Here is a 16,493-nt window from a genome sequence, read left to right on the forward strand (position 1 = left end):
TAGTGGAGTGAGTGTTATCCTGACATCTCTGTGAGTCCAGGAATGAAGAACATCTCAGGGACAGATGAACAGTCAACAAAGAGGCTCTGTTCCATTATTCCACTGCAGGATTAGACAATAGTGTGGTTGATGGACTTTGACGTAATCCAAACGAATGGAGAAACAAGACATCCACATGCAGCCTGCTCCTGCTCAGTTTGTCACAGGTGAACCTGCTCACCTACACAGACTTCACGGCTCCGCCTACACAGCGGGATGCCAGGTAGGGAAAGGTTGGGGGCCAAAGGGCGTTTTTAAAAACTTGAATTTGTTTTAGAGATCCTAACAAGTGCAGCAATATGCTGCAGATGGTGTGTGTAGATACTGCTGTCCATTTATGCAGCGACATGAATGATAATCAAAACAGGAAAAGAAAAAAAAGAGAAAATAGAGGAATAAAAGCTCAGGGTCATGTTGAAGCTCTGGTCTAATTATGAATCTCATGTCAGGTTATTTATGCAAAAATAGGTAAAGTAATAAAATAATGTTAATGTAAAGTACTTCATGTAAAATATTCAAAAATCATTTGAACTATCATTCACTTAATTAATCAGATGTTTCATTTTAAAACTGTAATAAAGGAGTGAAAGAGTCAAAGGTGTCACCTTCAGATTTCCTGACAATTGTCAGAAACCGGAGGATGTCCAGTTTACTGTCATGTTTGACTAAGGAAAGCATTAAAGCTTTACAATTTACACTCTGAAAGTAGAAAATGTTTGATGTTTTTAGTTTAACTAATTAAACTTGACTTTAAAACTTTTCTGTCAATTGACTAATCAGTTGCAGCTTTAAATCATCTGCTGATAGCAGGGCACTAATCAGATACCATTGTTCTTTTTCCCAGATTTTTGTTTGTAAGCTCACTCTGTGGGTCTCATTGGGATCAACTTTATGTGAAATAACATCAGACAAGGGATATCACTAAAAACTCAGTGGTTCGCAGGGACAGGAATCAAATAACAGCTGAAACATCAAAATGTATAATAACGTTGACTGAATAAATTTAAATGACAGCTGAAACATAGATTTTTAACTGAAAGCTGAAACTGAACAAGAAGCCTGCATGTCTGTTTAAAGGGTGGATGCCTGTTATACCCGGGTGCAGAAACAGTGGTATAACAAGTAGCACCAGTTTTAGAGGTAATGCTAGTAGTAGTATCTGAATTAAATTACAGTGAATGATGATTGATGATGATGATGATTATGATGATAATTTAAATGCAAAATAAATTTTACTTTTGAAGATTTGTACTGCATTTTTTTATCTAATAACTTTTGTTAATATTACTGTTGTTCATAGTGAATACGTAGGGTTTTCAGTGCTTTACATCAACTAAATCCTTAAAAACAATTAAGACAAAAAAAAGGCAGAGAAGGGAAAAACACTCTTCCTCCGCTTTTTCCATCTTGTCGTGTCCTGCTGATCAGCGATGCGATTGGCTGCTCCTGCGTAGCCCTCAGCTAATTACAGAAGGAAGTGGTACACTGCTGCCTCACCGCTGGACTCAATCACTGTATACTGAAAGGCGCCAATTAGTGCCATATGAACATGATTAGAGAACACTCAGCAGGGCTTGTTGCTGGGCAGACTGTGTGCGTATGTGTGTGTGTGTGTGTGTGTGTGTGTGTGTGTGTGTGTCCTGAACCAGCCTATTCACTTGTGTACCAGTGTGATGTAAGGTTGTTCGATTTTTAGGTCAATGGAGCCAACTCTAGAACTCTACTGCTGGGGCTGTAATCACGCATTGCCTGTGTATATGTGTGTGTGTGTGTGTGTGTGTGTGTGTGTATGTTCGTGTTCTAACCATTTTAAGCATCATTTTATCGGAGTGAGGGTATTTTGGCAAAGTTAGAAAAGTTTAGCTAGTCCTCACTTTTTCAGACTCCTGTTTGTCTGGGTTAACAGGTGTTTTAGGGTGAAGGCTAGAATTGAGTTTAGGTTTGGGTTAGGGTAAGGACTGAGGTTAGACATTTAGTTGTGATGATTAAAGTTAAGGTCGAGTCCAGAGAATGCATCATGTCCTAACAAAGTGAGTGTCCTTAAAAAGATAGAACTACATGTGTGTGTGTTTGTGTGATTCTGCGTGGGGGTGCTTCTGGCCTGGTGTGTTACCCCTCTAGCCAGTTTCTAATGATGTTAATGCTGATCAGCCACTGTATGGATTTCTGCCCGGCTGGACGGACGGAGAGCTAATCACTGCACATAGACTGCACAATCAATAGCCGTTCAGAGGAGTGAATCAACCTTTGAAGCATCCTGAACTCCAAAACTTTAACCACTTCAGGGATTCATATTTAAAGTGGCAATCTGCTAAAAGACCACTGTAGTTTGTTGTTTAACAGAACAAATAAACTTATATGACATTGATATATAATTTTTTTTTTTTTACGTAAGAGCAGCTTTGCTTTTTCTATGCGAGGAACATTTTAGACTTTTGGGATCTATCTACTCTGTAGCTACAGTACATGTAAAATAAAAGTGCAACAAACTTTTTTGCAGTCCTCATTGCAGAATGATGTTCATGCACAGGCCAGACAAACTCCCACATGTGGATAAAGGTCTTTAACTTTTAGCTACACGTTATTTTTTTCTTCAGCAATCAATGCATAGGTCCACTGTTTTCAAAAGCAAGAGTCCAGTAGGTCAGAGGTCACACCGAAAAATAATAAACACAGCAGCTGGCTTGGCTTGATGTAACCTTCTCCTCTCCTTGGCTATATTTAGAGAGACATGAGCTGCTCTGAGATCAGATGTTGACGTTGGACGTTTGGAGTGTTTGCTGTGTTTGGGCAGCGACCACAGTGGCAGAGCAGGTGGATGGCAACTGACTCTTTATGGAGGTGTTTTAATCCACGAAGCTTGTGTGAATCAATGCAAATACATTTGTACAAAGAACTCTAAAGATGATAGTATGTAAACAATATATGCTAGTATTTCATTAAAACCTTTGCATTTTAAGAAATGCTTTGGTGTCATGTAGAAAAAAATGAAAGTGCAGTAATACTGTCCTTTTTTCAGTTTTTCCTTTTCTTTAATGCAGAGAGTTTAAACATGAAGCTGTATTGTCTGGCCTTGGTAAACATTTATCTTGTGAAAATTTTCTGTGAACTGAGGTGTGACATAACCTTTAAAATCTAATATATGTTTCAAAGCCATGACATTTAACTGCTGTTACCTGTCACCAATTAAAATGGCATTTGTGTAGACATCAGACATGTTTGAACTCATCCATCGGCTCTGAATTTTCCAGTGCTGCTGCCAAACGGAACAAAAGCTCATGATCAAGTCGTGTTGCTAATAATTCAACAAGATAATAGCTTCCCCAGAAGCAACATAATCAAAGTCTGGAGATCTCAAAACTGGAAAATCACCAATAGCATTTCTAATGTTATAATAAATGATACAAGTCTAACACTGGATGTTTAAAGTCTCTTTGCTGCTGACTTTTCACTTTCAAAAAAAAAAAAAAACTAAAAATGTTATTTGCACAAATATCTCTTCTCTGTATGAACTGGCATGATAAACACACACTCACAATGAGTGACAGTAAAGAAGTGTTGGTTTGGCAGGATGAATGAGCGGAAGCTGTTTTTTTTTTTCTTTTCTTTTTTTTTTGCATTGTAAGATTAAACGTGTAATAGGTTTGAGGTGTAAGGCAAGACTTCTTAATCCCTAAGCTCACACACAAACACATAGTGGCACTGGCTCTAAAAGGTTCCTCTTCAGTGGCTTTATTCATTTTCTTATGTAAAATATGAATCTCATAAATTACAATATACATTTTTTTCTCTATCTTGCTTTCTGTCAGTCATTTACTCCCACATATGTACACACATTCATAAAGTCTCCTCCTCTCCTCCTCACCTCTCACCTCCTTCCTTGTGTGGTGTTTGAGGTCCCCAGCAGATTCCCACGCTACAAGGAAAGAAAACAGGAGGGAGTATGTGTGCAGATAACCCTTGACCCTGGGCCTGTGTCATCCCCATCAAATACCATCTGGCCTTGACAGTTGTTTTCTGTATCACTCTTGCATGCATAACAGAAAGTTCCCTAAGTTCCTCAGCCCTGATTCCCGGGAACACATCACAAACAGGCGTGCACAAAAAAAAAAACAGCTGGAACTGGTTGTACTTGGCATTTTCCAGCCAAAGGTTTTTAATAAGAGAAGGCTTTGTGTCTATGATTCAAGGTCCATTTTAGATACCGAGCGGCTCAACTAAATGAAGATGGCTCCTAACATTGGTACTCTTGAAATTGCTTGTTTTGTCTGAGGAACAGTCCAAACCCCAAAGAGTTTTGGTCACAAACTGTAGAAATAAATAAATCCTCCCAGCTGAGAAGGTGGAATTAGACAATGTTTGGCATTTTTGCTTGAAAGATTCCTGAAATGGTGATTCGGTTATCAAAATAGTTGTTTGCTGTAAGCCCAGTTAAGTCTAATCACCCATCATCCAGCAAGGACAAATGCAGAAACAGTTATCCTCAGCAATGATGCAATGGAAAAATCATTAACCCCCATTTTTAAAACTGTGGTTTACTTTACGTAATCTAAAAAAAAAACCAAAAAACATTCCTCTTCTTCAATATGATGATTAGGTGCAAACTAAACATCCTGGGAAGAAAAGTAGAGGTTAGGATGTGGGTGTCAAGGAATGCATGTGTATGTGTGTGGGAATATTTTGTAAAACAGAGTTAAAGAGAGAAAAGGGAGCTGTCATTTACGTCAGAGAAATGGAGAACAATGCTGCAGGCAGGAGATAGACCAAGGTCAGCTTGTTATTTATGCAGCAACTGAACAAGAAGCCTGTGTGTCTGTTTAAAGGGTGGATGCCTGTTATACCTGGGTGCAGAAATGGTGGTATAACAAGTAGTACCAGTTTTAGAGGTAATGCTAGTAGTAGTATCTGAAGAAAGAATAATTTGATACCAGAGTCTCTGGTGCAACAGTAAGTTTTGGCATACATGGTGGTCTACCTGTTTCATAGGATTTTTCCAACTTGACGTGGTCTAAAAAGTTTTCGGCAAGAAAATGCTAAGACATAGTACTGAGTATTATGAAGTAAAAGCTGCATTCTGGAAACATTAGAATGGGCGCTAAAAGCCCCAGACTGGTTGTCCCTATGCCTACAATAGCCTTGTACTCCCTGAAGGGCTGTAAATTTGGACAGTAAAGGTTTTGTGTTTATTAACTTTATCCTTTCTGAGATTTTATGTATCCTCCACGTTTGCTTTGCCGTATACACTCTTGTTCCTTCCTGCAGAAGAACCCTAATATCCCCTCAAGGAGACATAATGCTTCTGTCCACTGTCAGTGCAACACTGTTGTGTTTAAGCAGCAAAACAAAACCACATAGTGCAGGAACTTTTACAAATAAATTACTTTAAAAATTAAGTTTGCAGAATATTTGACATATTAATTGCATGAGTTGTTTTAGAACTTTACTAAACTAGAAACAAAAATTAAGAACAATGAGTCAATAAGGATGGAAGAATGAGCCCATTTTAGAGGTATAGTTTACACTTCGAACTTGGTTATAAAAAGTCATGGAAAAGTCTAGGAATTTTAGAATGGGAACGCTGGAAATCCTGATTGAGGCTGTGGGTTGACTGCATTAAGAAATATCTGGAAATTATTTGGAAATCAGAGACGTTATCTTATGTGCCTTAGAAATGTGGTACTTACTTTAAACAGGTATTGTATTAGTACAGAACAGATGTATAGAATATCTGACAGGTGTTGCAGTAGCATATTTTGCACAATAGTGGGCGCTGTCTCACTGTGAGAAGCTTGTTGATTTGTGCTGGTTTTAAACAAATCACTGACCAATGACAAGCTCTAGTGACAGCTGCTGAAAAAATGAATGTGTTAATCTAAGAAAAGCAAATACAAAAAGATGAATAACTACATTTAGTGAGCAGATTCACTCTAATGCAGTTCATGTAAATAGTTTCCTGTTTTTCAAGTAAGCGGCATTACTTCATCCTGTTTTGTATTTAGTCATCTTTTGTGCAGTCATATTTAAACTGATTCATTGTGCAAATTCAGTATCATCCAGTCAGTGGGGGCTATATTTCTGCTTTACAGTCTTTTTTTCCACTGGTGAGAAGAAAATTTCAGGTAGACAGAAAAAGAGGTGTGATTATATTTTACCAGTGAGGGTGTAAACACGTCAGATTGATTAGAAACCGACTGACAGATTCTTCAGGTTGTTCAAGGAATGTGAGAGTTTAAATTCACACCTGACATCACTTTCTATTTCACTGTGTTGCGTAGTCCGACTGTTTGCTTTAAGGATGCTACTTCAGCAGTACCAGCAGAGATCTGACCATGTACAATCTTGGCACTGGCACCGGTCATATAGACTGTCCGCATTAACACCTGCTCAGTAAAAAAGATTCAGCAGAATAAAAGATAATAAGAAATACGGAGTGCTAAGAGAAGCGTGAAGAAGAATGAAAAGACCAGTCATATTTTTCTACTTAGAGTCATCATGAAATGTTTTAGCATCGATCAATCAAAATTATTTTTGAAAATCCTTCATGTATATGTATGCATGAGATGGGGAGAAATCATCTGCACTCCGCCTCGGGGGGCATATCTACGTCAGCTCCGTCACAAGTCTCCCAGTTCCCCTCTTTCCTGGCAGGCAGATCTATTTATAGCTTCTGACGTCACTGGTCTCCTCTGATGGAGCCTCGTCACGGCTGACTACACTGAGCCAGGGGGAGGTAGGGTGCAAGAGGGGGGTGGGGGTGGCTGTGCCAACGTTGAGGTAAGCCCTGCTGCAGCCCTGCCCCTGTCAGCAATGTCGCACCAATCAGGTGTGAGATGCTGAACCACATCACTATGCTGGATACAGTCACCCCCACCTCCTCTGCCTCACCTCTCTGTCTCTCCCTGCTCCTGTGAACTGGGTCTGTTTCATTCAGCTTAAATTGCCTAATAGCCATCTTTCATTTATCAGGCACTGCTATTGCTGGAGCGCTGGAGGCGGGCTGAGCTAAAAATAGACACAGATCAACCTTCCCTTTCTCTGATGGTGCTCTGTTTTCTATTGTTATACAAGGCAAAGGGGCATGGCTGTTGTGGATGGGAATAGATCTAATTTAATAAAACACAAACACAAATCATTTCAAATTACAGCTCAAGTAGCAACATAATGGTGCTTTAAAGTCTCATTTCAATCACAAAAGAATTTAGGTCAAAGAAGAGGTGAATGGTTGTGATCAAAAGGTAGCTGGTTTCAGTCTTTTAAAACACTTGCAGCAGTCTGAGGAATGAACAGCACACTCTGCTCCCTGATCTGTAGAGTCAGCGTGTACTTGAGCAAGGCAGAGCTTTATTAAGAGAGAGAGAAAAACCCAGAGGCTGCAAATCATTTTCCAAATACCTTCCCTGTTGATACGCTTTAACACATCTGTTGCTCAAAGCCAAGTTCTCCTCTGTCCCTCTTTGTTCATCTTTCTGTATTTTGCACATTTGTGGTTGCATGGTATAGTGAACAAAAAACCAAAACATCAAGTTTGTTCGGAGGGAAGTTTTCTGTAAAAGGGAATTTATTAAGTGAATATTTGCAATGCCACACCATGCAATTCAAAGCCTGCAGACTGACCTCATCCTGATTGGAAGGATTTCAAAAGGATTAAATCAGGGCCAAGAACGACTGTGATACTGTTAAACTGAATCCACAGGCAAAAAGGCAGATTAATGAAAATTCAAACGCTTTATGTTTATCATACTAGAATCCAATTTCAATACTGAAGCTTCTGTATGTTATATACATAGTGGGGAGATCTTTGTTGAGTAATAGGGGTGCCTTTAAATATGGTTGCTGTGGTGCGGCTGATGGTGATTGGTGGGGGGGGGGTTATATGGGTAAGTAGTTCGACTGACGTAACATGCACAAAGTCAGTGTTGACGTCATATGCAGATGCTGGAAGGAAAGGTATGTGAGTGTGTGTTTGATTGCAAAAAGCAAGTAATCACAAGGTCACCTTTTTAAAAAGGATTCTCACAGTCAGGGAAGAAAATTTAAATCATACCTTTCTATCGTGCTGCCCAGTGCATTTTGTTCTTTGAGTTTTCATAGAGAACTGTATCATGTGAATATGTTTTTTAATCGTTTTAGCTGCTTTGTTGTTGATTTTACTGGTGTTGTGTGTTAGCAGCACCGTGGTTGAAAAATAAAAACCTTAAAAAGGTTTTATCGCAGCTCATTGTAGCTTGTCATAGCTTTATCTTCATGTATCTCTCCATGTGCACATCTTCAGCAGTTGCAAGAGCTGTGTTACATTGGTATCAGAATAGACTGGGTGTCACAGGGTTGTTGATTTTTGCTTTACATGCACGGCAGCTTGTTCCAGACCACCTGTATTAATAGATTTAAAATAATAATGGCGACAATAAGATTTATTGGCAGGTGGAAATAACAGAGGTATCAGTAGTATTTATGTATTTCTTCTTCTTCTTCTCTCTCTCTCTCCCTCTCTGTAGTTTTGATGTGGAGAATGGCCTGTCAGTGGGTCGCAGTCCACTGGACTCTCAGACTAGCCCGGGTTCTGGTCTGGTACTTCAGGCCAACTTCCCTCACAGTCAGCGCCGTGAGTCCTTCCTCTACCGCTCTGACTCAGACTTCGACCTTTCGCCCAAAGCCATGTCCCGCAACTCGTCCACTGCCAGCGACCTGTGAGTATTTCAAAAATATCGTCCAAGACATTTTGACATCAGTGGTCCAGTATGTCTTTAGCCCCTATTTTATGTGCAATTTCACACTGGAAGATTTCTAGAGTCGGATTTGTAGGGAAATCTGTTGAAGAGGTCACTGTCTTTTCAGAAGAAACTAACTTTCTGATAGCATCAGTTGATAAAAGGATTAAAAGCTCTTATTTATTTAACAACCTTATGTTTAAAGATGTTTGCATATTTATCTGGGTCTAGACTAGGTACTGGACAGCAACAAATTATTTAATGTCCATATTTCCTTTTACTCCCACTTACTTTTATTATTAGAATTATTTAACAAAAATAATGAAATTCCTATTATATCTAAAAAAAAAAAGATGAGGAAATGTAAAGTCTGTCTTTTTTTTAGAAAATTTAAATTAAGGATCTTTCATTTGAAATCATTTGATCTTTATACAGTATAGAGTCATTATATCATCAGATGACGCAACGGCTTCACTGGAATTTATCGTCAATATGTGCTGTATTTATGTAAACACTTGCAAGGTCCTATTTACACTCAAAAAATACATTTCTGGCTTTAAAGAGGCTTTTGGTAGCAGAGCTTATATTGGGCGGTGTAACCAGCCATGGCAATACTAAAATCTTAGCTCAGAACTAGTTTTTCATCCAATTTGTGCTTGTTTATACAGCTAAGGATTTCTCTGTGCAGCTAGCAGTCTGTTTGAAGCCAGAGTGTAAATGGGGCCTCGACCACCAATAGCTGTCGCTCCTTTGTTTTGAAGGGAGGAGGGATTGAAGCATTGGGAAGTCAGTTGGCTACCTCGGTGAGACAAAGTGTGAAGATTGCTATGAGCTCTCTGTCTGTCTCTTTTGGCTGTGCCAGTATTTCATGTGTCAAACCCATTACTTCTCTCACGACACCGCTGCAAAAAAAAAAATCTGGTGGCATCTGGTTGCACCCATGTCTGAAGTGATCCCAGGGGAAGACAATTATTTACCAATTTGATAATGGGGCTCAGAAAATAAATCACATTGATATTTTGGCCTTTATTTCCCTAACAGTGAAATGATGGCTACAGTCTTAGGTTTGCTAGACCGAGATGTACAGTCTGACTTGAGTGTCACCCTGACATACTTTCCTCTGGAAGCATGGATTCGCCCTAAAGTCTGAATGGTTATGAAGTGCATGTGGTGATGCAAAAGCTTCCTGAGAGCTCTACCCTTCCAAAAGTTGGTTTTCCCAGATCCCAACACATGACTGCTGCTCCCAAACTGCACATAGTCCTTGTTCCAAAAATATTTACTGTTTCCTGGAGGTCTTAAATCTATATTAACTTACATAACAAGCTGATAATGACAGATAAATGCAGTATTGATAAATGCTTTCAAAACAAGTCTAATTTGAACTTCACTGAAGCAGGGTCTGCCCACTGAGGTTTAACACTAATCTGCATCTTTGCCTCCAAGAAATAGTTGTATAACCCAAGAAATCTCCTCTCCCTATATCCAGCGTGATATCTGGGACCAAACATGGCTCTCACCCAACTGTAGCATTTCTGTACAACCCTCATTATGATCCTAATGGCAACAAACATATTTGTTGTCATTATTTGTGTTTTTGTGGTGTGAGGTTTTGGAATATCCTGAGCCTGCCCGTCGCATGTCTCTCCCTTCTCACTTGTCTTTTTCACTGGATGTTTGTGTGTGTTTGTCTGTGTTTTGTTTTCAGCCATGGAGAAGACATGATAGTGACTCCCTTTGCACAGGTTAGTGACATTTACACATATACTTCAACAATGCAGTGTCGTGTATACTTTCATGCAGTTTCGTCAATTTGAAAAAAAAAGCCAAACAAACAAAAAAAAAAAAAAGCAGAACCTCAACAGACTGTGGCTGTTTTCTGCTATTAATTTAATGAGTACAGCAGAGGTCAGATGGTCAGATTGAGGAGGCCTTTGTGGTTTTCTGTTGTAGTGTAGCTGCTAAAGTTTTCTGAAAAATGCAATCACAAAGTTTTAAAAGTTGTATGAGATGGTTAGATTGGTGTGATGGGATGTTGCTGGTCTTCTCTGTATTGTATTTGGTCTGTAGTAGTGGGTATTGACTTAAAGTAATAAAAGCTTGATGATTCCATGAACAACCTCTAACGTACAGTGTTTCCATCCCATCTACTAGTGTCTAATTGAAGGTGTAGGTCTATTCAGACAATGCACATGGCTCCTCATTGGGCCTTACTCACAGGTTTGAGAAATAAGAGATGGTTTATTTTTCACAGAAAACACCCACACACACTCTTTTTGTATTGAACAATTTGTTCTGAGTCTTTATGTGTGTATGCACTCTTCAACTCTAGACCCTTAGCACAATATGTGTGCATGTTTCCAAACTGTTATCCAACATTTACATTTGGCTCACCCCCAGTTAAATATGAAACTACTCTACTACTAAACTACACAGTAGATGCTGTACGAATGGATGTTGCTACAAAACTTTGTGAGTCACCTCTGTTGCTGTTGTGAAACAAGCAGATGGGTGTATCCAGACCCAGAACAAGAACAAACATCAACTCTGAAACTACAGAGCTTTGGAAATCAGAATGATTTAGTGATCCCACTCAAACAGTTGTATGAGTGGGACTAAAATGCCTGTGAAGTAGATCAGTAACCATTAGTTTACAGTAGATGACTGTCAAAAATTCACATCAGAAGATCCAGTTCGACAAGCCAATATTTTTTAATTATGCATGTGTACAAATTTCAATGGCAGATTCATGTCATTTTGACACTGCAAAAGGTGGTGCTATAAAGAAATGATAATATTTGTCATTTTTAACAACAGCCTCAGGTCTTAAAATATTCCCATACTAAATATAGAGTGCTGTGCAGACGTTTTAGGGAGTTTATATGTTTTAGATTCTTATCACACACCATCAGGTGTCTGATTGATCCCAGGTTCATTGTGCAGCCCGTTGTACAGGACAACAAGCCCTGCACTAGAGTTCATGAAGAACTGTTTTCAGAGGCAGCAGAGCCCTGAGCAGAGCAGCATGGTGTCTAGGATCACCTGAGAACATAGAAGACACTGGGACAGCCTGTATCTACAGAAGAACTGCAGCAGCTTCTCCAAGGTGCTGCAAAGTACCGTGAGAAACTCCATACAGGAAGAAACCTGAACGAACTGCTGCTGGTTTAAGGGCAAAGGGGAAACAGCTGAATACTGATTAGGTTTAGGTTTTGTTCCCTGTACTGCACTTTGCATGAAGTTAATTGATAAATGAAAAAGTATTTATGTCAGTTATATTAAGAGCATCCCTTGTGAATTTTTCCTGCCTAACAATTCTGCACAGTACTGTAGAGATGTTGGGTCACCACATATATATGATGATGAAGTCAACCACAAGATATCACTGATGACCTGGGATTATGCACAGCCAGTACTCACTTCTTTCTCTTTTTTGTAGGTTCTTGCCAGTCTACGAACAGTGAGAAGTAACTTTGCTGTTCTGACACATCTGCAAGATCGTGTGGGAACCAAGTAAGCCCAAGAAAACAGAGTGGGTGGCTAACTCTTTGTTTCTTGTTATTTCACTCACACCATCTGTTTCTTGTTTCAGGCGGCCCTCAAGCAGCAATCAGCCATCCATGTGCAAGCCTTGTCTCGCAGGTCAGTGTTAACGTCTCTGCATGATGAGACACTGAGATTTTATACAGGGATGAAATTCATTCTCATCAATGATGCCAATTGTCTACATCTGCTTTAATGCTTTTCATCACCAATACTGCCTTGATATGTTTTTGTTTTACAGTGAAAATATTGTGGAGCTTTAATTGATTTTATGGTAAAAATCAGTTTTTATTGAAGACTTTAGTTTATACCTTTAGCTTATTCAATATAAACAATGTGGTACAGTTTGGTTATAGTGTTCATCAATATTATATAGTTTCTGTGTCATTTCCTGAGTGATGCATCCAAGTATAACATCATTCGACAACAAAAATCTTTATGTTTTGGGGTTTTTTTTTTGTGCTCACATCATGAACATGTTTCCGGTCTTTTGATCACATTTCCAACTGAAGGACCACTGGAAATATTCATTTCAAATATGTCTTTGTCAAAGACCCACACTGACAAAATCCTGAAGCTGAATTTCGATAATCTGTTGATCAGTGATGCTGCGAGTGGCACCTCTAGTGATGTTCAAAGTACAGCAGAGATGATAACATTCTTAATAAGCTAAGGTTATGTAGACCTCTGCTAGCCTTTGACCTGTGTTTGTATGACCTCTGACCTTTCAGAGGAGTCTTACCAGAAACTGGCGATGGAGACACTGGAAGAGCTGGACTGGTGTTTGGACCAGCTGGAGACCCTGCAGACGAGACACTCTGTCAGTGAGATGGCATCCAATAAGGTGAGGACTCCAGACAGACTCTCTAAGAAACCTTAATACGTCTGTGTAGTTGTCACCAAACCTTTCATTTCAGACCTATGGGCTTGTGTGCTTGTGTCCTTTTTATCAAAAGACAGATTTTAGCACTTTATAGGTATAATTCCGAACAGCGTATCCTCCTTATGGACGCCATAATTTGTTCCACCTTTAAATTGTTGAAAGTTCAACCTCATCCAGAATAACCCTAAATGCATCAGCAGGAAAAGACAGAATATACCTGTTACTTGTTTTGGAAGCAGTTTTCAGTATTTAAAAGAATTTGTTTACACTGTTTAATTAGCTCAAGTCTCAATCGCCTCTGAGGGGAAAATGTCATTTTAAGCAACATCCCACTGCCTTGCAAAGATTGAACATTCAGGTTCATGAATGGAGTTTCCCTCTTCTGAAAGAGTTAATTTTCATCTCCCCACTTCCCTCCTTCCTGCTTCTCTCCACTGTCTGGCTGCTACTCGCAAACCGCCTCTCTCTACTAATCAGCCAATCAGATCCCTCTCCTTCACCGAGCCCCTGAAGCCAGACAAATCTGATAGGGCAGAGAGGGGGAAACAGCATGGAGGGCGGGGGATGGGGGGTTCCTCAGAGCCTCTCCCTCCCTCTCTCCCTCTTTATGTTTCTCATTCACAGTGTGTGACAGTTGTTGGATGAGAGACTGCTGTCACACCCTTTCTTCCCCAGATGACAGACCACATCCCCACCCTCCCCTCCAACCCTCCCCCTCACCTCCAGAGCAGCACATGGGACTATGGGAACTTTTACCTCCGAGCGGACTTCTTGCCATGTTCAAACCATCCCTGCTGAGCATGGAGCAGAACTGAGGGAGCAGATATCATCCCGTTACTAAAGCCAGCACTTAGCCTGCTTGTAGTTTTGGATTTTAGTGTCCTGTAACATCAACATGCGTGGGTTGACATGCCTGCGTCTGCGCTCTGGGTTTGTCTGTGCTGGAGACTCAGACAGGTGAGAGACGGGGAGCGCTTGCCTTGTTTACACTGGGATCTATTGATCGGCAGCACAGGCTTTTCAGGGGTCTGAATGCTGAGTGAGCCTGCCTGTCAGATCTGACATGGGATTGGTTCTAAAAATGGGTTAAATATTGAGTATGTGTATGTGACTGTGCATGTATGAGAAACAACAATAGAAGAAAGGCCAAAGAAATGCATGTTAGAGAGGGCAGCTGACATGATTTTGTAGTGTGAGAACTGTGGCTTAGTTCACAGCAGCAAGAATATGACATATATGTCAGATGATAAAAGGACAGTTTTGCTTATAGTTACAGGATTATATTTGATATCAGTATGTATGTGTTGATGTGTGGACGCTGTGTGTGTGTGTGTGTGTAACCACTGCAGCATCACCCTCTCTCTCTCTCACGGAGACACCCTCCCTCCGCCTTCAGTCACCACGTGCCGGAGCTGTTACATAATCAGAGTGGAAGCCACTGCTGCGATAAAGCTCAGGGGGAAACCTTAACACTTTTGTTTTTCCTGCTGCAAATTCTTTCAAACAACACAAACAAACATATTTGAGATTTTCTTCTGGTAGATAAATAGGTGTATAATAGATACAAATGCATACAGATATATTACAAAAACATCACACTTTACATTATATGCATTTCAAATGGAGTGAATGCGAATTGTGTGCTACAAAGATAATAATGCTTTATCATATAATGACAGAAAGACGGGGCTCCCTGTGTTTTTATTTCATCTTGTGTTATGTTAATAAAGCACAGTAAAAATGTAATGTAAAAAAAGTCATTAAGTACTTAAGTATTTTATGGAGAGAATTTTTATTAATGTTCATTAATGCACACTTGTATAATAGTAACACATCAGTCTCAATGTCCCCCTATTTCCTTAATATTGCGATTTGATTTATATTTACACTCTTGCCTATTCTCATAGTAGCTATTTGGGTAAGCCACTTATTGTGGCTTATTGTGGATAAATAACATAAGAATTTAACATAAATATAATCAAAGACTAAGAAGACCTAAATAAAGCAAAATAATAATGTGGATGGAAAGATAAATGCACGTACATTCTCTTGAGAAGTGAGTTTTAACAGCTGATTTCCACTATCTGAAGGCTGATAGTGGAAAGAGTACAATGCAGATGGAAAAAAATATAAATATTTATATTAATTATTATTAAACTTAATCATACATTACATACATATGATACTGTGTTGCACTCTACTTGGACTGACCACATGCTTGCATTTGTCTTGTGCACAGTTTAAGAGGATGCTGAATCGTGAGCTGACCCAGCTGTCAGAGACGAGCCGCTCAGGGAATCAGGTGTCAGAGTTCATCGCCAGCACCTTCTTAGGTGAGTTTTAATACCTGATGTACACAAATAAACAAATGCTGCTGCTCACTGGAAACCTAAACAGAAAGCAAATACATTTTAAAGCCATGTTTTGATGGAAACACACACTCTCTGCTAAATGCAACACAATCTAATACAACAGTCCTGCAGGAAGATCTGCACTGAACATGTTTATAGGGTTCAGTTTTTGTGGAAGTTGTTTGAGAGATGTGTCCATTAAATTGTCTGGATATTTTGGAGGGTGTAGTTTGCGCCACTTGAATTGTGTTGGTTTATAATAGTGTGAGTTTACTATGCTCTCATTGCTATAGAGTAAAATGTGATGGACAACAGGATTGTTACAGATAGAGATGAATAATTGCATCATCTGGCTTTTAATGACTGTCAGTTGTATTAAATGAGCATTACACCAAACTGACCTTCAGCATGCACTATGTTATTCAGTAGGAGGTCTTTAAATGATGAGGAATAGTTTGTGTTTTATTGAAGTGAAGATGAGAGCTTTTTTGGAAAGGGGAGTGAAGCAGAAAGAAAAAAGAGAAAGATTCAAGGAATAAAAATGGATAAAAGACCGCAGATCGACTGAGATTTGAAGGAAGGAGGGAAAAAAGGAAGATACAAAATACCAATGGATTTTTGAAAAGGGAGGAGGTTGTTTTTGAAGGAAAGGAAGTGAAAGAGGGGGATTTATAAAGGAACAGAGAAGGGATTTTTAACATTTTTTAACAGGCAAGGAAGGAGAGAAATTGTTACATCGATGAATTGTGGAAGGATGATGTTTTTTTAATTGAAAATATGAGGAGAGCATGTTTCTAAAGGAGAGGAGGGAGAGAGGACTGTGTTAAAAGGGATGGATGGATAAGGTGAGTATTTTTTCTTCCCTGAAAGAGGAGGAGGCGCGGCGACAGACAGCATTCCCGGACACATTGTGTGGCGTTGTCGTAGCAACAGGGTGCAATATTATTTCACGGCGTGTTGCATCAATAG

At 39.5% G+C, this 16,493-nt stretch overlaps 1 protein-coding gene across 10 annotated transcripts in view; it reads left to right on the forward strand.

Moving 5' to 3' along the window:
- The window catches only part of pde4cb (phosphodiesterase 4C, cAMP-specific b), an 87,014-nt gene that overhangs the window by 60,001 nt on the left and 10,520 nt on the right, over positions 1 to 16,493 (forward strand). For 7 of the 10 annotated variants that reach the window (XM_026323024.1, XM_026323025.1, XM_026323021.1 and 4 more), the window contains 7 exons: positions 8,535 to 8,726; positions 9,509 to 9,550; positions 10,456 to 10,492; positions 12,187 to 12,260; positions 12,340 to 12,389; positions 13,022 to 13,134; positions 15,413 to 15,506. In XM_026323024.1, the coding sequence (XP_026178809.1) occupies positions 8,535 to 8,726; positions 9,509 to 9,550; positions 10,456 to 10,492; positions 12,187 to 12,260; positions 12,340 to 12,389; positions 13,022 to 13,134; positions 15,413 to 15,506 (602 nt within the window). The remainder of the gene's footprint in view (positions 1 to 8,534; positions 8,727 to 9,508; positions 9,551 to 10,455; positions 10,493 to 12,186; positions 12,261 to 12,339; positions 12,390 to 13,021; positions 13,135 to 15,412; positions 15,507 to 16,493) is intronic. The other 3 variants (XM_026323027.1, XM_026323029.1, XM_026323026.1) reach the window with 1 other exon arrangement.

Source organism: Mastacembelus armatus, chromosome 4 (genome assembly GCF_900324485.2).
Source record: "Mastacembelus armatus chromosome 4, fMasArm1.2, whole genome shotgun sequence".
Lineage (NCBI taxonomy): Eukaryota > Metazoa > Chordata > Actinopteri > Synbranchiformes > Mastacembelidae > Mastacembelus > Mastacembelus armatus.